This window comes from Entelurus aequoreus, linkage group LG03, assembly GCF_033978785.1.
Source record: "Entelurus aequoreus isolate RoL-2023_Sb linkage group LG03, RoL_Eaeq_v1.1, whole genome shotgun sequence".
NCBI classification, from domain to species: Eukaryota; Metazoa; Chordata; class Actinopteri; order Syngnathiformes; family Syngnathidae; genus Entelurus; species Entelurus aequoreus.
Window position 1 is genome coordinate 85,265,883 of NC_084733.1, and position 26,491 is coordinate 85,292,373.

Here is a 26,491-nt window from a genome sequence, read left to right on the forward strand (position 1 = left end):
ATTGGTATAGTTTTTGAAATTTCAAAAAACAACTGTAGATTTTAACGGTAAAAAAAAAAAGAAGCTCAGTTGCCAGCGTTGTACTGTAAAAATAACGGTGGTATAGTCTTTCGAATTTACAGTAATTCACAGTAAAAACAAGAATTTACAGTAAAGCTACGTCACCATAATTTTACCGTAAAAATAATAGTGGTTTTAATTTACAGGAATCGTCAGGATTTTATTTAAAACGACTGTCGATTTTAACGGTAAAAATAACTGTAAAAATAACGTCCGTAGAATTTACAGTAAAAAAAAACTAGCAGCTACGTCACCATAATTTTACCCTAACAATAAAAGTGGGTTTAATTTACAGGAATCGTCAGAATTTAACCGTAAACCAGTGACAGTAAATTCTAGCAAAAAAAGTTTTAAAAAAGTCTGTCGTAAATGTTATCGGAGTTTGTTAGCTTGTTTGATACAATGTAAAAAAAGAAAAAAAAACAAAAACTGGCAACACAGTCGTGGAAATTTTACGAAAAAAAAATGTTGTATAGTTTTTGAAATTTTTAAAAACCACTGTAGATTTTGACGGTTAAAAAAAAGCTCAGTTGCCAGCGTTGTACTGTAAAAATAACGGTGGTATAGTCTTTCGAATTTACAGTAATTCACTGTAAAAACAAGAATTTACAGTAAAAAAAAACCTGGCAGCTACTTCACCATAATTTTACCGTAAAAATAATAGTGGTTTTAATTTACAGGAATCGTCAGGATTTTATTTAAAACGACTGTAGATTTTAACGGTAAAAATACCGTCCGTAGAATTTACAGTAAAAAAAACTAGCAGCTACGTCACCATAATTTTACCCTAAAAATAAAAGTGGGTTTAATTTACAGGAATCGTCAGAATTTAACCGTAAACCAGTGACAGTAAATTCTAGCAAAACATTAACATGTACCTGGTTTAATAGTAAAAGAAAAGTTTAAAAAGTCTATCGTAAATGTTATCGTAGTTTTTTAGCTTGTTTTATACAATGTAAAAAAATGTTTAAAGTCGTTTTACGGTAAAAAAAAACTAAAATTGGCAGCACAGTCGTCGAAATAAATATAGTTATAGTTTTTGAAATTTCAAAAAACAACTTTAGATTTTAACGGTAAAAAAAAAAAGAAGCTCAGTTGCCAGCGTTGTACTGTAAAAATAACGGTGGTATAGTCTTTCGAATTTACAGTAATTCACTGTAAATACAAGAATTTACAGTAAAAAAAAACCTGGCAGCTACGTCACCATAATTTTACCCTAAAAATAATAGTGGTTTTAATTTACAGGAATCGTCAGAATTTTATTTAAAACGACTGTCGATTTTAACGGTAAAAATAACTGTAAAAATAACGTCCGTAGAATTTACAGTAAAAAAAAACTAGCAGCTACGTCACCATAATTTTACCCTAAAAATAAAAGTGGGTTTAATTTACAGGAATCGTCAGAATTTAACCATAAACCAGTGACAGTAAATTCTAGCAAAAAAAGGTTTTAAAAAAGTCTGTCGTAAATGTTTTCGGAGTTTGTTAGCTTGTTTGATACAATGTAAAAAAAGAAAAAAAAAAGTAGTTTTACGGTAAAAAACTGGCAACACAGTCGTGGAAATTTTACGAAAAAAAAAATGTTGTATAGTTTTTGAAATTTTTAAAAACCACTGTAGATTTTGACGGTTAAAAAAAAGCTCAGTTGCCAGCGTTGTACTGTAAAAATAACGCTGGTATAGTCTTTCAAATTTACAGTAATTCACTGTAAAAACAAGAATTTACAGTAAAAAAAAAACGGCAGCTACGTCACCATAATTTTACCGTAAAAATAATAGTGGTTTTAATTTACAGGAATCGTCAGGATTTTATTTAAAACGACTGTCGATTTTAACGGTAAAAATAACTGTAAAAATAACGTCCGTAGAATTTACAGTAAAAAAAACTAGCAGCTCCGTCACCATAATTTTACCCTAAAAATAAAAGTGGGTTTAATTTACAGGAATCGTCAGAATTTAACCGTAAACCAGTGACAGTAAATTCTAGCAAAACTTTAACATGTACCTGCTTTAATAGTAAAAGAAAAGTTTAAAAAGTCTATCGTAAATGTTTTCAGAGTTTTTTAGCTTGTTTTATACAGTGTAAAAAATGTTTTAAAGTATTTTTACGGTAAAAAAAAAACAAAAATTGGCAGCACAGTCGTCGAAATAAAATTGGTATAGTTTTTGAAATTTCAAAAAACAACTGTAGATTTTAACGGTAAAAAAAAGAAGAAGCTCAGTTGCCAGCGTTGTACTGTAAAAATAACGGTGGTATAGTCTTTCGAATTTACAGTAATTCACTGTAAATACAAGAATTTACAGTAAAAAAAAACCTGGCAGCTACGTCACCATAATTTTAACGTAAAAATAATAGTGGTTTTAATTTACAGGAATCGTCAGGATTTTATTTAAAACGACTGTCGATTTTAACGGTAAAAATAACTGTAAAAATAACAGCCGTAGAATTTACAGTAAAAAAAACGAGCAGCTACGTCACCATAATTTTACCCTAAAAATAAAAGTGGGTTTAATTTACAGGAATCGTCAGAATTTAACCGTAAACCAGTGACAGTAAATTCTAGCAAAACATTAACATGTACCTGGTTTAATAGTAAAAGAAAAGTTTAAAAAGTCTATCGTAAATGTTTTCAGAGTTTTTTAGCTTGTTTTATACAGTGTAAAAAATGTTTTAAAGTAGTTTTACGGTAAAAAAAAAAACAAAAATTGGCAGCACAGTCGTCGAAATAAAATTGGTATAGTTTTTGAAATTTCAAAAAACAACTGTAGATTTTAACGGTAAAAAAAAAAAGAAGCTCAGTTGCCAGCGTTGTACTGTAAAAATAACGGTGGTATAGTCTTTCGAATTTACAGTAATTCACTGTAAAAACAAGAATTTACAGTAAAAAAAAAACTGGCAGCTACGTCACCATAATTTTAACGTAAAAATAATAGTGGTTTTAATTTACAGGAATCGTCAGAATTTTATTTAAAACGACTGTCGATTTTAACGGTAAAAATAACTGTAAAAATAACATCCGTAGAATTTACAGTAAAAAAAAACGAGCAGCTACGTCACCATAATTTTACCCTAAAAATAAAAGTGGGTTTAATTTACAGGAATCGTCAGAATTTAACCGTAAACCAGTGACAGTAAATTCTAGCAAAACATTAACATGTACCTGGTTTAATAGTAAAAGAAAAGTTTAAAAAGTCTATCGTAAATGTTATCTGAGTTTGTTAGCTTGTTTGATACGATGTAAAAAAAAATTTTAAATGTAGTTTTACGGTAAAAAACTGGCAGCACAGTCGTCGAAATTTTACGAAAGTAAAACATTTGGTATAGTTTTGGAAATTTCAAAAAACAACTGTAGATTTTTACGGTAAAAAAAAAAGCTCAGTTGCTAGCGTTGTACTGTAAAAATAACGGTGGTATAGTCTTTTAAATTTACAGTAATGCACTGTACAAACAACGGCCGTAGAATTTACAGTAAAAAAAAACAAAAACTGGCAGCTACGTCGCCATAATTTTAACCTAAAAATAAAAGTGGGTTTAATTTACAGGAATGGTCATGTACCTGGTTTAATAGTAAAAGAAAAGTTTAAAAAAAGTCTGTCGTAAATGTTATCGGAGTTTGTTAGCTTGTTTTATATGGCAGCACAATCGTCGAAATTTTACACAAAATTTTTTTTTGATATAGTTTTGGAAAATAAAAAAAAAACACTGTAGATTTTAACGGTAAAAAAAAAGCTCAGTTGCCAGCGTTGTACTGTAAAAATAACGGTGGTATAGTCTTTCAAATTTACAGTAATTCACTGTAAAAACAAGAATTTACAGTAAAAAAAACTAGCAGCTACGTCACCATAATTTTACCCTAAAATAAATAGTGGTTTTAATTTACAGGAATCGTCAGAATTTAACCGTAAACCAGTGACAGTAAATTCTAGCAAAACATTAACATGTACCTGGTTCAATAGTACCCGGTAAAAGAAAAGTTGAAAAAATCCTGTCGGAAATGTTATCGGAGTTTGTTAGCTGGTTTGATACGATGTAAACATTTTTTTTTAAAAGTAGTTTTACGGTAAAAAACTGGCAGCACAGTCGTCGAAATTTTACGGAAGAAAAAAATGTGGTATAGTTTTGGAAATTTCAAAAAAACACTGTAAATTTTAATGGTAAAAAAAAAGCTCGGTTGCCAGCATTGTACTGTAAAAATAACGGTGGTATATAGTCTTTCAAATTTACAGTAATGCACCGTACAAACAACGGCCGTAGAATTTACAGTAAAAAAAAAACAACTCGCAGCTACGTTACCATAATTTTACCCTAAAAATAAAAGTGGGTTTAATTTACAGGAATGGTCATGTACCTGGTTTAATAGTAAAAGAAAAGTTGAAAAAAGTCTGTCGTAAATGTTATCGGAGTTTGTTAGCTTGTTTGATACGATGTAAAAAATTTGAAAAAAGTAGTTTTATGGTAAAAAAAAATAGCAACACGGTCGTCGAAATTTTACGGAAGAAATACAATTTGCATAGTTTTGCAAATTTCAAAAAGCAACTGTAGATTTTAACGATAAAAAAAAGCTCAGTTGCCAGCGTTGTACAGTAAAAATAACGGTGGTATAGTCTTTCAAATTTACAGTAATTCAATGTAAAAACAAGAATTTACAGTAAAAATAAACTGGCAGCTACGTCACCGTAATTTTACCCTAAAAATAAAAGTGGGTTTAATTTACAGGAATCGTCATATACCTGGTTTAATAGTAAAAAAGAAAAGTTTAAAAACTACTGTTCCAACAGGACAATGACCCCAAACACATGTCAAAAGTGGTAAAGGAATGGCTACATCAGGCTAGAATGAAGGTTTTAGAATGGCCCTCCCAAAGTCCTGACTTAAACGTGTGGACAATGCTGAAGAAACAAGTCCATGTCAGAAAACCAACAAATTTAGCTGAACTGCACCAATTTTGTCAAGAGGAGTGGTCAAAAATTCAAGCAGAAGCTTGCCAGAAGCTTGTGGATTTGCAGATTTGCTCACATTTTCAGTAGACCCATAATAAATCCATAAAAGAACCAAACTTCATGAATGTTTTTTTGTGACCAACAAGTATGTGCTCCAATCACAAACAAATAAGAGTTGTAGAAATGATTGGAAACTCAAGATAGCCATAACATTATGTTCTTTACAAGTGTATGTACACTTTTGACCACCACTGTATAACCATTGCTTCAACACCATTTTCTATTTCTCAACACCACGAGACTGTTGTCCTTGAACGCATCACGCAAACATAGCACGGCAGCCTACAGAGAGCCTGGAGATGTGAGTCCAAACATTTACACATCGTCTTTTTTTCTTCTTCTTTCTAACGCGCTCTCATCCTCCCGAGTTGTTCTGCGCAGGACATTTATTTGGACGGCAACAGCCTGACATCCACAGACCTGGTCGACCTCGGCAGAGGCCTCTACAGGATCAAGGTAACGCGACGCACCTTTGATGACTCGCCGATAACTAATCTTTGTTTGCCGCCTCACCTATCAGCTGACGGCGGAGGCGGAGAGGAAGGTTGTGCAAGCCCGGGAGCTTCTGGACACCATCGTGAAGGAAAACAGAGGTTGGGGTTTTGTCAACAAATGAGTTTGTGCCTGAACACACAATTTGTCTTCGTGTTTGGCAGTTGTGTACGGGATCACCACCGGTTTTGGCAAATTTGCTCGGACTGTCATCCCCGTCAGCAAACTGAAGTAAAAAAACGTATTTAATGATCTACAACGTGCTGTTCTTTGAGTGAAACATGTTGTCTGTGCCGCACAGGGAGCTGCAGGAGAACCTGGTGCGCTCACACTCGGCAGGTATAAACTAACTTCAACCGCAGTACTCAACCTTTTGATGCAGGATTTCTGACAGCTACGTTTAATTGTGTGAATGCTCCAAAGCATTCACACATATGGTTTTCCACATCAAATTCATCTTATTTATTATTATTATTGTGTGAATGCTCCAAAGCATTCACACATACGGTTTTCCACATCAAATTCATCTATTTATTGTTATTATTGTGTGAATGCTCCAAAGCATTAACACATATGGTTTTCTACACAAAAATTATCTATTTATTATTATTATTATTGTGTGAATGCTCCAAAGCATACACACATATGGTTTTCTACACCAAATTAATCTATTTATTATTATTATTATTGTGTGAATGCTCCAAAGCATTAACACATATGGTTTTCTACACCAAATTCATCTATATTATTATTGTTATTTGAATGCTCCAAAGTATTCACACATATGGTTTTCTACACCAAATTCACCTTTTTATTGTTATTATTATTGTGTGAATGCTCGAAAGCATTCACACATATGGTTTTCCACACCAAATTCATCTTATTTATTATTATTATTGTGTGAATGCTCCAAAGCATTAACACATATGATTTTCTACACCCAATTATTTTATTTATTATTTTTGTGTGAATGCTCCAAAGCATACACACATGGTTTTCTACACCAAATTCATCTATTTATTATTATTATTATTGTGTGAATGCTCCAAAGCATTAACACACATGGTTTTCTACACCAAATTCATCTATTTATTATTATTATTATTGTGTGAATGCTCCAAAGCATTCACACATATGGTTTTCTACACCAAATTCATGTATTTATTATTATTATTGTGTGAATGCTCCAAAGCATTAACACATATGATTTTCTACACCGAATTCATCTATTTATTATTATTATTATTGTGTGAATGCTCCAAAGCATTAACACATATGGTTTTCTACACCAAATTTATCTATTTATTATTATTATTGTGTGAATGCTCCAAAGCATTCACACATATGGTTTTCTACACCAAATTCATCTATTTATTATTATTATTATTGTGTGAATGCTCCAAAGCATCAACACATATGGATTTCTACACCAAATGCATCTATTTATTGTTATTATTGTGTGAATGCTTTGGCGCATTCACATATATATGGTTTTCTACACCAAATTCATCTATTTATTATTATTATTATTATTATTGTGTGAATGCTCCAAAGCATTCAAACATATGGTTTTCTACACCAAATTCATCTATTTATTATTATTATTATTGTGTGAATGCTCCAAAAGCATTCACACATATGGTTTTCCACATCAAATTCATCTATTTATTATTATTACTGTGTGAATGCTCCAAAGCATTCACACATATGGTTTTCTACACCAAATTCATCTATTTATTATTATTACTGTGTGAATGCTCCAAAGCATTAACACATATGGTTTTCCACATCAAATTCATCTATTTATTATTATTACTGTGTGAATGCTCCAAAGCATTCACACATATGGTTTTCTACACCAAATTCATCTATTTATTATTATTACTGTGTGAATGCTCCAAAGCATTAACACATATGCTTGTCCACACCAAATTCATCTATTTATTATTATTATTATTGTATGAATGCTCCAAAGCATTAACACACATGGTTTTCTACACCCTGGACAAGTCGCCACCTCATCGCAGGGCCTGTCTGCTATCCTTCAACAATTTTATAAAATTCCCGGATTTCCAATTTTTTTAGGGACATTTTCCCAATTCAAAATAAATTATCCATGTTTTAAACTTCCACAATTCTCACATTTTTCAACCTATTCAAACCATACCACTCATCAAACTAACACTTTCCCAAATTCCAAACCTAATTCCGTTCTTCCTGGAAATTCAAACTCTTCAACATTCAAACTATTCTTACATTCACACTACATTTTGTCAGCATTTGTTTTTAATGCCACTGTTGTAATGGATTGCAACAATCTGGGTGTGGCGTAGGTGTGGGGAACCCGTTGAGCCCGGAGAGGACCCGCATGCTGCTGGCGCTGAGGATCAACGTTCTGGCCAAAGGGTACAGCGGCATCTCTCTGGAGACGCTTCACGCCATGATCCAGGCCTTCAACGGTGAGCTCCGACGCCGCCGCGCTCCTCGGAGGGTGTTTGCTAACGTTACCCCTGACGCCCGCAGCTTCCTGCCTCTCGTACGTCCCCGAGAAAGGCACGGTGGGTGCCAGCGGGGACCTGGCGCCACTCTCCCACCTGGCCCTGGGGCTGATGGGCGAGGGCAAAATGTGGTCCCCGAAGAGCGGCTGGGCCGACGCCAAATATGTAAGATTTCCCCTCCAGCCGTGCCAGAGGTCCAACAGGAAGACATGTTTGAGTGTGATGACCCTCAACCGTTGACATGTTTTTCTGTGCTCACCAGGTCCTGGAGGCCCACGGGTTAAAGCCAATATCGCTCAAGCCCAAAGAGGTACGGTTTCAAAACAACAGCTCGCTTTCTATCGTATTTCATTTGTTTGCGCTGAAGAAAAGCAGCCAGAGTTCAATGGGATAGCGTTGCATCATCCATCCCCGCCAGTGTACACGGTGCAAATAGTACAAGGTGTTTTGTTTTCAATACACGGTCGCTACTCAATTGCGACATTTGTGTAAATCAGGGGTGCCCACACTTTTTCAGCAGGGGAGATACTTTTCAAATTATATATATATATATATATATATATATATATATATATATATATATATATATATATATATATATATATATATATATATATATATATATATATATATATATGTCTTAATTAGATATCCAAAAAATAGTGCTCGATACCGTGGTAGAGCGTAATATGTATGTGTGGGAAAAATCACAAGACTATTTCATCTCTACAGGCCTGTTTCATGAGGGGTTTTCCTCCTACCTCAGGAGATTTTCTCTCCTGAGGATTGAGGAAAACCCCTCATGAAACAGGCCTGTAGAGATGTTCGGTACGTACCTCGGTTTAGAGGTCACGGTTTGGTTAATTTTCGGTACAGTAAGAAAACAACAAAATATACATTTTTGGCTTATTTATTTACCAAATTTGCAAAATCTTCCACCAAAAATATTTTTCTTAGTGGAATATTTGATGTGAAGTCATCGGAACCTTGAATTAAAGATTAAAGATTAAAGTACCAATGATTGTCACACACACACTAGATGTGGTGAAATTTGTCCTCTGCATTTGTCCCATCCCCTTGGGGAGCAGTGGGCAGCAGTGGCGCCGCGCCCGGGAATCATTTTGGTGATTTAACCCCCAACTCCAACCCTTTGTTGCTGAGTGCCAAGCAGGGAGGTTATGGGTCCCATTTTTATAGTCTTTGGAATAGGTCAATAATTCATAATAACATTGATTTTGATTCAATATTATGTTTTGAACAATGACAGTTTCAAAGAAAAAAAACCCAGCTTTGTTTTATTAGTCAACGTTGCAACTTTTTCTAAATTACATTTCACCTTTAAGCTTTTTTATTTCACTTTTGTTATGTTTTTGTTTATTTTAGTAGTATTTTTAGAATGTGCCGAGGGCCTTTAAAACATTGGCTGTGGGCCGCAAATCATACTTGCCAACCTTGAGACCTCCAATATCGTGAGGTGGGGGGTGGGGGGTTGGTTGGGGGCGGGGGACGTGGTTATTTACAGCTAGAATTCACCAACTCGAGTATTTCATATATATTTCATATATATATATATATATATATATATATATATATATATATATATATATATATATATATATATATATATATATATATATATATATATATATATATATATATATATATATATATATATATATATGAAATACTTGACTTTCAGTGAATTCTAGCTATATATATATATATTTATATATATTTATTTTATTTACATAGAAAAAAAAATAAAATACTTGAATTTCAGTGTTCCGGTGGCTATCCATTAGATGGCAGTATTGTCCTGTTTAACTTCTCCGTTCATGATGAGTATATCATTTCGGCCGCCATGTCTGTAATTTCCTCGTTCTTCTGCTTCGTCTCCTTGTTGTGTGCGCAGTTGTGCACTCTATAAAAGCCGTAGATGTTATGACGTCTTTGGGCAGGCAAGCTGTTTATATTGTGGGAAAGCGGACGTGAGAACGGGCTGTCCCCACTCAGTCTCAGGTCCGCATTGAGCTGGAGGGGGCGTGGCCTCCAGCTCCGGCTGAATACCGGGAGTTTGTCGGGAGAAAATCTCTGCCGGGAGGTTGTCGGGAGAGGCGCTGAATACCGGGATTCTCCCGCTAAAAACGGGAGGGTTGGCAAGTTTGCCGCAAATGGCCTCCGGGGCACACTTTTGACACCCCTGCTATAGATAATAAAAAATTGAATCTGATAAATCTATGGATAAAAAGCAGAGCCTGGCGACGCATGCACGTTTATCATAACTCTCTCTCTCTCTCTGTCTCTGCCCCTCCCTCACCAATGCTGCTGCGCACACTATTTGTTTTGTTTTTAAGCCCTTCTTAACCCTGGACGTACATTGAAAATACACGCAACCCTAACTCAAAATGCCGGACATTTGAGGCATTTAAGAAACTCCGCCCTGACAGCTCCGCAAAAGAGGACATGTCCGGTGAAAAGAGGGCGTATGGTCAGTCTATCCTAGCCCGTTAGCTGCTAGCATGCCGTGTGTTGTGCCTCGGTGTGCATTGTTTACACAACGTGCGTTACGCTACTTAATATGTCCGTGTGGAAACTCGTTCGGTACACCTCCGAACCAAATACCCCCGTACCGAAACGGTTCAATACAAATACACGTACCGTTACACCCCTAGTATAAATATATATATATATATATGTATGTATGTATGTATGTATATATATATAATAGGAATGTACGGTATACCGGTATTAGTATAGTACCGCGATACTAATGAATCATATTCGGTATTATACCGCCTCTGAAAAGTATCAATCAATCAATCAAAGTTTACTTATATAGACCTAAATCACGAGTGTCTCAAAGGGCCGCACAAGCCACAACGACATCCTCGGCTCAGATCCAAGTACCGGTCCGCCAATATGTCCCTGGACACATGAGGACTTTGAATATGACCAATGTATGATCCTGTAACAACTTGGTATCAGATCGATACCCAAATTTGTGGTATCATCCAAAACTAATGTAAAGTATCAAAACAACAGAAGAATAAGTGATTATTACATTTTAACAAGAAGTGTAGATAGAAAATGTTAAAAGAGAAAGTAAGCAGATATTAACAGTAAATGAACAAGTAGATTAATAAGTATTTTTTTACCACTTGTCCTTAATAATTTTGACAAAATAATTGAATGATAAATGACACAATATGTGCAGTAGAAAATGGATGGATGGATGGATGGATGTTACTGCATATGTCAGCAGCTAAATTAGGAGCCTTTGTTTGCTTACTACTAAAAGACAAGTTGTCTAGTATGTTCACTATTTTATTTAAGGACAAACTTGCAATAATAAACATATGTTTAATGTACCCTAAGATTTTTTGTTAAAATAAAGCCAATAACGCAATTTTTTGTGGTCCCCTTTATTTAGAAAAGTACCGAAAAGTATCAAAATAATTTTGGTACCGATACCGGTACCAAAATATTGGTATCCGGGCTACACTAATATATATATATATATATATATATATATATATATATATATATATATATATATATATATATATATATATATATATATATATATATATATATATATATATATATATATATATACACAGTACAGGCCCAAAATTTGGACACACCTTCTCATTTCAATGTGTTTTTTTTATTTGTATGACTATTTACATTGTCGATTGTCACTGAAGGCATCAAAACTATGACACCTGTAAAGTGAAAAACATTTCAGGTGACTACCTCTTGAAGCTCACGGAGAGAATGCCAAGAGTGTGCAAAACAGTAATCAGAGCAAAGGGTGGCTGTTTTGTAGAAACGACAATATAAAACATGTTTTCAGTTATTTCACCTTTTTTTTTTGTTAAGTACATAACTCCACATGTGTTGATTCGTAGTTTTGACTTTGATCATCCGTCAGTCTTCCCCAGGGCAGCTGTGGCTACGAAAGTAGCTTACCACCACCAGGTGTGAATGAATGATGGGTTTTTAACATGTAAAGCGACTTTGAGTACTTAGAAAAGCGCTATATAAATCCCAGGTATTATTATTATTATTATTATTATGAAAACCGCGCCACTGAAACCGGATGTAAACAAAACACATGCCATTATCTTGAGCATTGTCAGCATGTCTGTGATGTGGACGTGATTTTTTTATATACCATCTACAAAATGTGCAAATATTAAGAAGAGAAAGTGAAACTAGAGCCACAGCGCCTAGCAAGTGTGACGTCATGCTCACTGCAGCCTTTTTAGTCAGGGGACATGTAGGGACAGAAGTTAAGAGTCTCGAAACACGACTACATTTTATAACAACAGAAAAAGATGCTAGATTTGTTGCTAGTTGTTTTTAATAAAAAAATTAAAAAAACCTCATTAAAAGTCTGTAAACACTTGAAAAAATCTCCACAAAGTACAAAAGCAGCAACAATTGAAAATATGGCAAACCGATAAAAAATATATCTATATATGGTGATACTAATTAATAATAACATATTTGTTTTAAAATGAACGTATACATTTTTCAAGAAATATTTCGTTATGTTGTGGAAGATAAAATCCTTTATGTTCTCCTGGCAGGGCCTGGCACTGATCAATGGCACCCAGATGATCACCTCGCTGGGGGCGGAGGCCGTGGAGCGAGCCCAGGCCATCGCTCGCCAGGCGGACATCATCGCAGCGCTCACCCTGGAAGTGCTGAAGGGAACCACCAAGGCCTTCGACAGCGGTGAGCAACAAGGTTCCCCCAGACGCCCGGCCATTTATCGCAATTCTTTCTTCTTTTTTTTTAAACATGCAGACATCCACATGCTCAGACCACACCCGGGACAAATCGAGGTGGCCCAACGCTTCCGCTCACTGCTGGACTCTGATCACCATCCATCCGAGATAGCAGGTGTGGGAATGTCAGAACCAGACTTCGGGTGTCCAACTTGTTGTCATGAACATGGACAATGAACTATTTGTCCTACAAAGAGTAGATCATGTATAACTAGAATTGCGTGTGAATGCCCTGTGTGTGCGAGCCGCCCAACCCCCGATACGCATGAGCGGAACTGAAATGCTTGAATGTCCAGAGTGAGATGAGTGTGTGGATGGTAGAACGGTTCCAATCGGATGACAAATGCGGGATATGCAGTCGATTGGATATTTCCCATTCATTGTCAGCCTTCCCGGTAAGGTTTATTCAGGTGTATTGGAGAGGAGGCTACGCCGGATAGTCGAACATCGGATTCAGGAGGAACAGTGTGGTTTTCGTCCTGGTCGTGGAACTGTGGACCAGCTCTATACTCTCGGCAGGGTCCTTGAGGGTGCATGGGAGTTTGCCCAACCAGTCTACATGTGCTTTGTGGACTTTGAGAATGCATTCGACCGTGTCCCTCGGGAAGTCCTGTGGGGAGTGCTCAGAGAGTATGGGGTATCGGACTGTCTGATTGTGGCGGTCCACTCCCTGTATGATCAGTGTCAGAGCTTGGTCCGCATTGCCGGCAGTAAGTCGGACACGTTTCCAGTGAGGTTTGGACCAGCTCTATACTCTCGGCAGGGTCCTTGAGGGTGCATGGGAGTTTGCCCAACCAGTCTACATGTGCTTTGTGGACTTTGAGAATGCATTCGACCGTGTCCCTCGGGAAGTCCTGTGGGGAGTGCTCAGAGAGTATGGGGTATCGGACTGTCTGATTGTGGCGGTCCGCTCCCTGTACGATCAGTGTCAGAGCTTGGTCCGCATTGCCGGCAGTAAGTCGGACACGTTTCCAGTGAGGTTTGGACCAGCTCTATACTCTCGGCAGGGTCCTTGAGGGTGCATGGGAGTTTGCCCAACCAGTCTACATGTGCTTTGTGGACTTTGAGAATGCATTCGACCGTGTCCCTCGGGAAGTCCTGTGGGGAGTGCTCAGAGAGTATGGGGTATCGGACTGTCTGATTGTGGCGGTCCGCTCCCTGTACGATCAGTGTCAGAGCTTGGTCCGCATTGCCGGCAGTAAGTCGGACACGTTTCCAGTGAGGTTTGGACCAGCTCTATACTCTCGGCAGGGTCCTTGAGGGTGCATGGGAGTTTGCCCAACCAGTCTTCATGTGCTTTGTGGACTTTGAGAATGCATTCGACCGTGTCCCTCGGGAAGTCCTGTGGGGAGTGCTCAGAGAGTATGGGGTATCGGACTGTCTGATTGTGGCGGTCCGCTCCCTGTATGATCAGTGCCAGAGTTTGGTCCGCATTGCCGGCAGTAAGTCGGACACGTTTCCAGTGAGGTTTGGGTCCAAGGGTTGAGTCCAAGGGTTGGGTCCAAGGCTGCCCTTTGTCACCGATTCTGTTCATAACTTTTATGGACAGAATTTCTAGGCGCAGTCAAGGCGTTGAGGGGATCCGGTTTGGTGGCTGCAGGATTAGGTCTCTGCTTTTTGCAGATGATGTGGTCCTGATGGCTTCATCTGGCCAGGATCTTCAGCTCTCACTGGATCGGTTCGCAGCCGAATGTGAAGCGACTGGGATGGGAATCAGCACCTCCCAAGTCCGAGTCCATGGTTCTCGCCCGGAAAAGGGTGGAGTGCCATCTCCGGGTTGGGGAGGAGACCCTGCCCCAAGTGGAGGAGTTCAAGTACCTCGGAGTCTTGTTCACGAGTGAGGGAAGAGTGGATCGTGAGATGGACAGGCGGATCGGTGCGGCGTCTTCAGTAATGCGGACGCTGTATCGATCCGTCGTGGTGAAGAAGGAGCTGAGCCGGAAGGCAAAGCTCTCAATTTACCGGTCGATCTACGTTCCCATCCTCACCTATTGTCATGAGCTTTGGGTTATGACCGAAAGGCCATAACCCAAATAAAGCCAGATGAGGTGGTTCGGAAAGTTTTGTTGTCCCAATTAAGAAAAACGTTTTGAATGTGGAAAGGACAAAAACGGTTGACAAATGTGGACTGTGAAAACTTTCCAGGAAGAGGTGAAAATAGGGCTCTGGAAAATCGGGAATTCCTGGAATTTTTTTTAACTTGGCAGTTTGATTGTCGAAGGTGAGTTAAGTGTGCGGATGGGGAAAACGGTTCAAATGGTTTGAGAAATGTGGGAATTGTGCAAGTTCCATAAATGCCCTGTTCATTTTCAATGGACAAAAATGACTCGGAAAACCGGGAATTCTGGGTAATATGGGATTTTTTTTTTTTTAAAGTAAAGGAATGATGTCATATGTTCCCTCAGCGTCCAATCTGGTTGTTTTGATTTGATGTTTGCTATGATATGCAGTGATGTGTTCATTGTTGTTTGTCACCAGAGAGTCATCGCTTCTGTGACAGAGTCCAGGATGCTTACACCATGCGCTGCTGTCCTCAGGTAACCTCAAGTCAATTCAGTTTCTTTCTGTTTTTTAAGCATATTCTACATATTGTTGGCCTACATTCAGCATTTTCGAGCATAAAAACGGCTCAAAGAACTAAAAAGATCAATATTACAGTTTTAATGGCCACTTGATGACACCATTTATTATCTATCTGTCTACTATGTTGGATTAGATGCTTCTTATAATGTTAAAAAATGTATTTAGAAGGTCATAAACGTCATGTTTACATGGGCTATCACTATATTACTGCAAATTCTAGATTTTGTGGATTCATTTGAGTCTTTCTATTGTGCAGTGTGGCAGTAATCAGTAACAATTTAGTTGGCCCGCACTCACACTGCCTCTAATTATCCAGGCTTTAGTCTGTTTACGTGGGCAATGACGTCATTTTACAATGCTGTATTACTGCAAATTTCCTGACTATTGGTGGATTATTTTGGGTCTTTCTATTGTGCATCGTGGCAGTAATTATTAATAACTGAACTTGTGTGTGTCCCCCGCTAGCGCGCACTCACACTGCTCTACATTATCCGGGCTTTATTATGTTTACATGGGCTATGACTTAATTTAACAACACTTTATTACTGCAACTTTCATGACTTTGTGGATTATTTTGAGTATTTTTATTGTGCAGTGTGGCAGTAATCAATAACAACTAAGCTGGCCGGATTCACACTGCTCTCCCTGATCCGGGCTTTGTTATGTTTACATGGGCTATCACTTAATTTAACAACACTGTATTACTGCAACTTTCATGACTTTGTGGATTATTTTGAGTATTTTTATTGTGCAGTGTGGCAGTAATCAATAACAACTAAGCTGGCCCGCATTCACACTGCTCTCCCTGATCCGGGCTTTATTATGTTTACATGGGCTATCACTTAATTTAACAACACTGTATTACTGCAACTTTCATGACTTTGTGGATTATTTTGAGTATTTTTATTGTGCAGTGTGGCAGTAATCAATAACAACTTAGTTGGCCCACACTTACACTGCTCTACATTATCTGGACTTTAGTCTGTTTACATGGGCTATCACTTCATTTAACAACGCTGTATTACTGCAACTTTCATGACTGTGTGGATTATTTTGAGTCTTTTCATCGTGCAGCGTGGCAGTAATCAGTAACAACTTGGCTGGCCCACACTCACACTGCTCTACCTTATCCAGATTTTATTTTGTTTACATGGGCTTTCACTTCATTTAACAACGCTGTATTACTGCAACTCTCATTACTTTGTGGATTATTTTGAGTCGTTTCATTGTGCAGTGTGGCAGTAATCAGTAACAACTTGGCTGGCCTGCACGCACACTGCTTCTAATTATCCAGATTTTATCATGTTTACATGGCTTTCACTTCATTTAACAACAATGTATTACTGCAACTTTCATGACTTTCTGGGTTATTTTGAGTCTTTTCATTGTGCAGTGTGGCAGTAATCAATAACAACTAAGCTGGCCCGCACTCACACTGCTCTACATTATCCGGGCTTTTGTCTGTTTACGTGGACTTCGGCTATCACTTCATTTAACAACACTGCATTACAGCAACTCTCATGACTTTGTGGATTATTTAGAGTATTTTTATTGTGCGGTGTGGCAGTAATCAATAACAATTTAGCTGGCCCGCACGCACACTGCTTCTAATTATCCAGGTTTCATCATGTTTACATGGGCTTTCACTTCATTTAACAACGCTGTATTACTGCAACTTTCATGACTTTGTGGATTATTTTGAGTCTTTTCATTGTGCAGCGTGGCAGTAATCAATAACAACATAGCTGGCCTGCACGCACACTGCTTCTAATTATCCAGGTTTCATCATGTTTACATGGGTTTTCACTTCATTTAACAACAATGTATTACTGCAATTTTCATGACTTTGTGGATTATTTTGAGTCTTTTCATTGTGCAGTGTGGCAGTAATCAATAACAACTTAGCTGGCCCGCACTCACACTGCTCTACATTATCTGGGCTTTATTATGTTTACATGGGCTATCACTTCATTTAACAACGCTGTATTACTGTAACTTTCATGACTTTGTGGATTATTTTGAGTCTTTTCATTGTGCAGCGTGGCAGTAATCAGTAACAACTTGGCTGGCCCGCACTCACACTGCTCTACATTATCCAGATTTTATTATGTTTACATGGACTTTCACTTCATTTAACAACGCTGTATTACTGCAACTCTCATGACTTTGTGGATTATTTTGAGTCGTTTCATTGTGCAGCGTGGCAGTAATCAGTAACAACTTGGCTTGCCTGCACGCACACTGCTTCTAATTATCCAGATTGTATCATGTTTACATGGCTTTCACTTCATTTAACAACGCTGTATTTCTGCAACTTTCATGACTTTGTGGATTATTTTGAGTCTTTTCATTGTGCAGCGTGGCAGTAATCAATAACAATTTAGCTGGCCCGCACGCACACTGCTTCTAATTATCCAGGTTTCATCATGTTTACATGGGTTTTCACTTCATTTAACAACAATGTATTACTGCAATTTTCATGACTTTGTGGGTTATTTTGAGTATTTTCATTGTGCAGTGCGGCAGTAATCAATAACAATTTAGCTGGCCCGCACTCACACTGCTCTACATTATCCAGATTTTATTAGGTTTACATGGGCTATCACTTCATTTAACAACACTGTATTACTGCAACTTTCATGACTCTGTGGAGTTTGTTGAGTCTTTTTATTGTGCAGTGTGGCAGTAATCTAGAACAATTTAGCTGGCCCGCACTCACACTGCTCTACATTATCCAGATTTTTTTATGTTTACATGGGCTATCACTTAATTTAACAACGCTGTATTACTGCGACTTTCATGACTTTGTGGATTATTTTGAGTCGTTTCATTGCGCAGTGTGGCAGTAATCACTAACAACTGAGCTGGCCCGCACTCACACTGCTCTACATTATCCGGGCTTTATTATGTTTACATGGGCTATCACTTCATTTAACAACGCTGTATTACTGCAACTCTCGTGACTTTGTGGATCATTTTGAGTCTTTCTATCGTGCAGCGTGGGAGTAATCCACCGCTAGACCGTACTCACGCTGCTCTACATTATCCAGGCTTTATTATGTTTACATGGGCTATCACTTAATTCAACAACGCTGTATTACTGCAACTCTCCTGACTTTGTGGATCATTTTGAGTCTTTCTATCGTGCAACGTGGCAATAATCCACCGCTAGACCGTACTCACGCTGGTCTACATTATCCGGGCTTTATTATGTTTACATGGGCTATCACTTAATTAAACAACACTGTATTACTGCAACTCTCCTGACTTTGTGGATAATTTTGAGTCTTTCTATCGTGCAGCATGGCAGTAGTCCACCGCTAGCCCGTACTCGCACTACACTACATTATATGGGCTTTATTATGCTTACATGGGCTATCACTTAATTTAACAACGCTGTATTACTGCGACTTTCATGACTTTGTGGATTATTTTGAGTATTTTTATTGTGCAGTGCGGCAGTAATCAAAAACAACTGAGCTGGCCCGCACTCACACTGCTCTACATTATCCGGGCTTTATTATGTTTACATGGGCTATCACTTGGTTTAACAACGCTGTATTACTGCGACTTTCATGACTTTGTCGATTATTTTGAGTCTTTCTATCGTGCAGCGTGGCAGTAATCCACAGCTAGCCCGTACTCACACTACACTACATACTTTAGTTTGTTTACATGGGCTGTCCTTTCATTCCACAACGCGGTATTACTGCATTATTTCAAGTCTTTGTACCGAACTCAGTGTTGTTGTTCTTTTTACGTGGCAGGTTCACGGCATTGCCAACGACACCATCCAGTTTGTCTTGAACATCATCAACACAGAAATCAACAGCGCCACCGACAACCCTGTATCCTTCGCCACGATGACTTTTGGGAAACGCATTCATTGTGTCAGATTAAGAACTGTGGGAACTCCAAATGTTTCTAGTTGTTTGTTCCTATTGGGTGGACAAGATGGTGTTTGCCGAAAGAGGCGAGACTATTTCCGGTGGGAATTTCCACGGAGAATACCCAGCGAAGGTACGTACAAGACTGTGAATCCTTGGCTTTTAGTCCCTTCTAGGGTTGTACGGTATACCGGTCGGTATTGGTATAGTACCGCGATACTAATGAATCATATACTGTACTATACCGCCTCTAAAAAGTACCGGTTCTCCTGACACAAAGATTCTTCTCATCTGAGGTAACAGTCTTTTATTTTCATGCAGTGATTGCTTTTCCAGCAATATATTTTCGGCCTTTTCAGTCCAGCGTGTCTCAGTTCGTGTGTCTTTATCGGGCACCAACTCCCACCACGTGTCTCGTGCCGGCTGCTGCTAATAAAGGCGACAGGTGATTAGATAACAAGGCCCACCTGGGCCATCTACTCAACCTGTCGCTGTCTTCGAGGCCGGTCCTTGCACACCCCCGTTTCCGCGGAAGGCCCGCAGGCCACGCCCCCCTCCACAATCATTATCACTGCAGGACGTGGAATAGCTAAACATGCTTCACTACACACCGTAGCTCACCGGCGTCAAAATGTAAACAAACGCCATCCACACCTGACATCCACTGTAATGATACCAAGTACAGGAGCGTGTCTAGTCGATACTACTATGATTACATCGATATATTTTAGCATCACAAAACCTTTTTTTGTTTAAAAAAAAATGTATATTATGTTTATAAACTCAGGAAACATGACACATGAGGACTTTGAATATGACCAATGTATGATCCTGTAACGACTTAATATCGGATCGATACCTAAATGTGTGGTATCATCCAAAACTAATGTAAAGTATCAAACAACAGAAGAATGAGTGATTATTACATTTTAACAGAAGTGTAGATAGAACATGTTGAAAGACAAAGTAAGCAGATATTAACAGTAAATGAACAAGTGGATTAATAATTCATTTTCTACCGCTTGTCCTTAATAATGTTGACAAAATAATAGGTGTATAAATGACACAATATGTTACTGCATATGTCAGCAGACTAAATTAGGAGCCTTTTGTTTACTTACTAATAAAAGACAAGTTGTCTAGTATGTTCACTATTTTATTTAACCTCTTAAGGCCCAAGCTGTTTGTTTACATGTTTTTTTTATTTCTCTTTGCTATTTGGACTTATTGGACCCTAATTAGAATTAAAATAAAATAAATACAAATCATCTTTTGATATTATGTACTTAGTCCATAAGTACACAAACGTGTACTTCATGTGTAGTGACATGCTCATTTTTATTTTTACACTTTTTTCCCCCCAAATTCCATTGTATGTTATACTCTTCTGACACCACCAGATGGCAGTATAAGTGTCCACATAAGCAGCCATAAGACCCCAATTCAGTAGGGTACACAATTTTGGAAATACGAGCTAAAATGTGCTGTCCACGCATGTGGCCACTAAGGCCTTTAGAGGTTGAGGACAAACTTGCAATAATAAACATATGTTTAATATTCCCTAAGGTTTTTTGTTAAAATAAAGCCAATTCTGCCATTTTTTGTGGTCCCCTTTATTTAGAAAAGTATCGAAAAGTATCGAAATACATTTTGGTACCGGTACCAAAATATTGGTATGGGGACAACACTAGTCCCTTCTCAGCAATGGCTGTGGTTTTGTCCTACTAGGCGGCTCTTTAGCGCCACCCTAGTGGCTCCCTGGACCTCTTTCAGAGATGTGTGAAAATGGAAAAATATTTTTAGTTTTAGTACATTTTCTGTAGGAGAACAAACATGACACAAACCTCCCTAATTGTTATAAATCCCACTGTTTATACGAAACATGCTTCACTGATGAGAGTATTTGGCAAGCGCCGTTTTGTCCTACTAATTTCAGCGATCCTTGAACTCATCGTAGTTTGTTTACAAGTACAACTTTCTCTGACGCTGCCACAGCAATACGGGTTTTATGCCACTCCTTCTTTGTCTCATTTTGTCCACCAAACATTTTATGCTGTGTGTGAATGCACAAAGGTGAGCTTTGTTGATGTCATTGACTTGTTGGAGTGCTAATCAGGCATGTATGGTCAGTGCATGACTGCAAGCTAATCGATGCTAACATGCTATTTAGGCTAGCTGTATGTCATACTTGCCAAACTTGAGACCTCCAATATTGGGAGGTGGGGGGCGTGGTTGGGGCGTGGTTATTTACAGCTAGAATTCACCAACTCGAGTATTTTATATATATATATATATATATATATATATATATATATATATATATATATATATATATATATATATATATATATATATATATGTATGAAATACTCGAGTATTTTATATATATATATATATATATTCAGCCGGAGACGAAGCAGAAGAACGAGGAAGTTACAGATATGGCGACGCCGTCGACGGGCAAGATGAAGAAATACGCTTGCAAGTTCCAAAACGAATGGAAACAAGAATTTCAGTTCATCCAGGACAGTTCGAAGGGGAAGGTGTATGTTGCCTGTACATTTTGTAGAACAGACTTCTCCATTGAACACAGTGGCCGAAATGATATACTCATCATGAACGGAGAAGTTAAACAGGACAATACTGCCATCTAATGGATAGCCACCGGAACACTGAAATTCAAGTATTTATTTTATTTATATGTAAATAAAATATATATATATATATATATATATATATATATATATATATATATATATATATATATATATATATATATATATATATATATATATATATATATATATATATATATATATATATATATATATATATATATATATTTTTTATTTACATATCCATCTAATGGATAGCCACCGGAACACTGAAATTCAAGTATTTATTTTATTTATATGTAAATAAAATATATATATATATATATATATATATATATATATATATATATATATATATATATATATATATATATGTATATATATATATATATATATATATATACATGTATATATATATATATATATATATATATATATATATACATGTATATATATATATATATATATATATATATATATATATATTTTATTTACATATAAATAAATATATATATATATATATATATATATATATATATATATATATATATATATATATATATATATATATATATATATATATATATATATATATATATATATATATATATATATATATATATATATATATATATATATATATATATATATATATATATATATTTTATTTACATATAAATAAAATAAATACTTGAATTTCAGTGTTCCGGTGGCTATCCATTAGATGGCAGTATTGTCCTGTTTAACTTCTCCGTTCATGATGAGTATATCATTTCGGCCACTGTGTTCAATGGAGAAGTCTGTTCTACAAAATGTACAGGCAACATACACCTTCCCCTTCGAACTGTCCTGGATGAACTGAAATTCTTGTTTCCATTCGTTTTGGAACTTGCAAGCGTATTTCTTCATCTTGCCCGTCGACGGCGTCGCCATATCTGTAACTTCCTCGTTCTTCTGCTTCGTCTCCTTGTTGGGTGCGCAGTTGTGCACTCTACTCTCTAAAAGCCCTAGATGTTATGACGTCATTGGGCAGGCAAGCTGTTTATATTGTGGGAAAGCGGACGTGAGAACAGGCTGTCCCCACTCAGTCTCAGGTCCGCATTGAGCTGGAGGGGGCGTGGCCTCCAGCTCCGGCTGAATACCGGGAGTTTGTCGGGAGAAAATCTCTGCCGGGAGGGTTGGCAAGTATGCTGTATGTACATATTGCATCATTATGCCTCGTTTGTAGGTATATTTCTAATTTCCTTTACTTATGTCCTCTTTGTGTTTCATTTATATTTGCATGTCTCACGACACATTATCTGTATGTAACATTGGCTGCATTTCTCATAGTTGTTTGTGCGCCATGTTGTTCCAGACCACAGCAAACGTGCACACACACATCTATACCGTTGGCCATTCTGAGCCAGTAATTTCCAGGAGTTATCTCATCCTGTGACATTTTGTGTTGCCGACCCCTGTTCTAGGCTCTCGACTTTTTAGCCATCGCCGTCCATGAACTGGCCTCCATCAGCGAGAGGAGGATCGAGAGGCTGTGCAACCCCTCCCTGAGCGAGCTGCCGGCCTTCCTGGTCAACGAGGGCGGCCTCAACTCGGGCTTCATGATCGCTCACTGCACCGCTGCCAGCTTAGGTAAGTCTCCCATGTCCGCTCCCGTCCCACTCGCCACTCGACCCCAGGCTAACTAGGCGTGTTCAGTCTCAGAGAACAAAGGTCTGTGCCACCCGTCCTCCGTGGACTCGCTGTCCACCAGCGCCGCCACGGAAGACCACGTGTCCATGGGGGGCTGGGCTGCCAGGAAGGCCCTGAGGGTGGTGGAGCACGTGGAGCAAGGTGAGGCCGCTTTTTTTTGGTACGATGCTAGAGAATGTCGTGTTTGTGTGGGTCGACATGTAGCCTTGATGCTGGATTGTTGACCATTTTAAGTACTTTTAAACATTTCTCAACCAGCTATTTGCAAGGAATTTAGGGATTTCACCTTCTACGGTCCGTAATATCATCAAAAGGTTCAGAGAATATGGAGAAACCCTGCACGTAAGCGGCAAGGCTGAAAACCGACATGAAAACCAACATTGAATGTCCATGACCTTCGATCCCACAGGCGGTACTGCAACAAAAAGCGACATCAGTGTGTAAAGGATATCACCACACGGGCTCAGGAACACATCAGAAAACCACTGTCAGTAACGACAGTTGGTCGTGCAAGTTAAAGCTCTACTATGCAAAGCCACAGCCATTTATCAACAACACCCGGAAACGCCGCCGGCTTCGCTGGGCCCCGAGCTCATCTAAGATGGACTGATGCAAAGTGGAAAAGTGTTCTGTGGTCTGACGAGTCCACATTTCACATTTTTTCGGGAAACTAGATGTCGTGTCCTCCGGACCAAAGAGGTAAAGAACAATCCGGAGCAACGTTGAAAAGCCAGCATGTGTGATGGTATGGGGGTGTATTAGTGCCCAAGGCATGGGTAACTTACACATCGGTGAAGGCACCATTAATGCTGAAAGGTACATACAGGTTTTGAAGCAATATATTATATAAACCTACTCAGTGGCCTAGTGGTTAGAGATCGGTGGGTCATGAGTTCAAATCCCGGCCGAGTCATACCAAAGACTATAAAAATGGCACCCATTACCTCCCTGCTTGACACTCAGCATCAAGGGTTGGAATTGGGGGTTAAATCACCAAAAATGATTCCCGGGCGCGGCCACCGCTGCTGCTCACTGCTCCCCTCACCTCCCAGGGGGTGACCAAGGGGATGGGTGAAATGCAGAGGGCACATTTCACCACACCTAGTGTGTTTGACAATCATTGGTACTTCAACTTTACCTTTAAAGCAACGTCTTTTTCACGGACGCCCCTGCTTATTTCAGCGAGACAATGCCAAGCCACATCCTGCACATGTCACAACAGCGTGGCTTCATAAAGAAACGATCTCCTCAGCAAAAGCGCCCCACGCTAAACGTTCGAATGTCCTGTTTGTTTTCCCTCGCATGCTCAGTCCTGGCCATCGAGCTGCTGGCGGCCTGTCAGGGCATCGAGTTCCTCCGTCCACTCCGCACCACCACGCCGCTGGAGAAGGTCTACGACCTCGTGCGCAGCGTGGTCAAGTAAGTCAAACACCACGCGACCAAGGTACAAAAAAACTGCGGCGACTGGTTAATGTTTGATGCGCTGCTCCCGTCCTCGTGCCGCGGGCAGGCCGTGGATGAAGGACAGATTCATGTCTCCGGACATCGAGGCGGTCCACCGTCTCCTGCTAGACCAGAAGGCAAGTGCCCGACTTCGGTCCGCATGTACGTTTAGTACGTCTGCTAATTCGGGGATGTTTTTCCCCCCCCCTCCACACATTTGAACTCTCAGGTGTGGACCGTGGCCAAGCCTTACATCGACAAATACCAGACGCAGTACATCCCAGAATCCCGTCCCGTCTCCCCCACCGCCTTCTCCCTGGAGTCCCCGCCCTCCCCGAGGAAGCGTTGTCGTCACGAATGAACCGATAACAAAAGCTAAATGACTTTGAAAACCTAGAAAAAAGTATAACACCACATCGACACACACGGTCGTGGTCAAAAGTTTACGTACACTTGTAAAGAACATAATGTCATGGCTGTCTGGAGTTTCCAATCATTTCTACAACTCTTGTTTTTTTTTGTTTTTTTTAAATTGTTTTTTTTTTTTTTTTTTTTTTTTCCTAACAACGCTTGTTTTTTTGTGATTGGAGCACATACTTGTTGGTCACAAAAAAAAATTCATTGTTAGAATAATTGTAGGGATGTCAAGAGATGATAAATGCGTTAAAATGTAATATCGGAAATTATCGGTATCGTTTTCTTTTTTTTCGGTATTGTTTTTTTTTTTTTTTTTTTTTCCTAACAATGCTTGTTTTTTTGTGATTGGAGCACATACTTGTTGGTCACAAAAAAACATTCATTGTTAGAATAATTGTAGAGATGTCAAGAGATGATAAATGCGTTAAAATGTAATATCGGAAATTATCGGTATCGTTTTCTTTTTTTTCGGTATCGTTTTTTTTTTTTTTTTTTTCCTAACAACGCTTGTTTTTTGTGATTGGAGCACATACTTGTTGGTCACAAAAAAACATTCATTGTTAGAATAATTGTAGGGATGTCAAGATATGATAAATGCGTTAAAATGTAATATCGGAAATTATCGGTATCGTTTTCTTTTTTTTCGGTATGGTTTTTTTTTTTTTTTTTTTTCCTAACAATGCTTGTTTTTTTGTGATTGAAGCACATACTTGTTGGTCACAAAAAACATTCATTGTTAGAATAATTGTAGGGATGTCAAGAGATGATAAATGCGTTCAAATGTAATATCGGAAATTATCGGTATCGTTTTCTTTTTTTTCTGTATCGTTTTTTTTTTTTTTTTTCCTAACAATGCTTGTTTTTTTGTGATTGGAGCACATACTTGTTGGTCACAAAAAAACATTAATTGTTAGAATAATTGTAGGGATGTCAAAAGATGATAAATGCGTTAAAATGTAATATCGGAAATCATCGGTATCGTTTTCTTTTTTTTCGGTATCGTTTTTT

At 38.1% G+C, this 26,491-nt stretch overlaps 1 protein-coding gene across 1 annotated transcript in view; it reads left to right on the top strand.

Moving 5' to 3' along the window:
- hal (histidine ammonia-lyase) overlaps nt 1-25,579 on the top strand; it is a 29,319-nt gene extending 3,740 nt beyond the window's left edge. The window contains exons 3-20 of the mRNA XM_062043052.1: nt 5,334-5,361; nt 5,442-5,516; nt 5,581-5,653; nt 5,717-5,783; nt 5,854-5,891; nt 7,886-8,011; nt 8,076-8,215; nt 8,313-8,360; nt 12,646-12,793; nt 12,866-12,961; nt 15,325-15,383; nt 19,197-19,277; nt 19,384-19,449; nt 23,398-23,563; nt 23,630-23,764; nt 24,934-25,042; nt 25,134-25,203; nt 25,296-25,579. Of these exons, the coding sequence (XP_061899036.1) occupies nt 5,334-5,361; nt 5,442-5,516; nt 5,581-5,653; nt 5,717-5,783; nt 5,854-5,891; nt 7,886-8,011; nt 8,076-8,215; nt 8,313-8,360; nt 12,646-12,793; nt 12,866-12,961; nt 15,325-15,383; nt 19,197-19,277; nt 19,384-19,449; nt 23,398-23,563; nt 23,630-23,764; nt 24,934-25,042; nt 25,134-25,203; nt 25,296-25,427 (1,657 nt within the window). The 3' untranslated portion in view covers nt 25,428-25,579. The remainder of the gene's footprint in view (nt 1-5,333; nt 5,362-5,441; nt 5,517-5,580; nt 5,654-5,716; nt 5,784-5,853; nt 5,892-7,885; nt 8,012-8,075; nt 8,216-8,312; nt 8,361-12,645; nt 12,794-12,865; nt 12,962-15,324; nt 15,384-19,196; nt 19,278-19,383; nt 19,450-23,397; nt 23,564-23,629; nt 23,765-24,933; nt 25,043-25,133; nt 25,204-25,295) is intronic.
- Nucleotides 25,580-26,491: the final 912 nt, after the last annotated feature.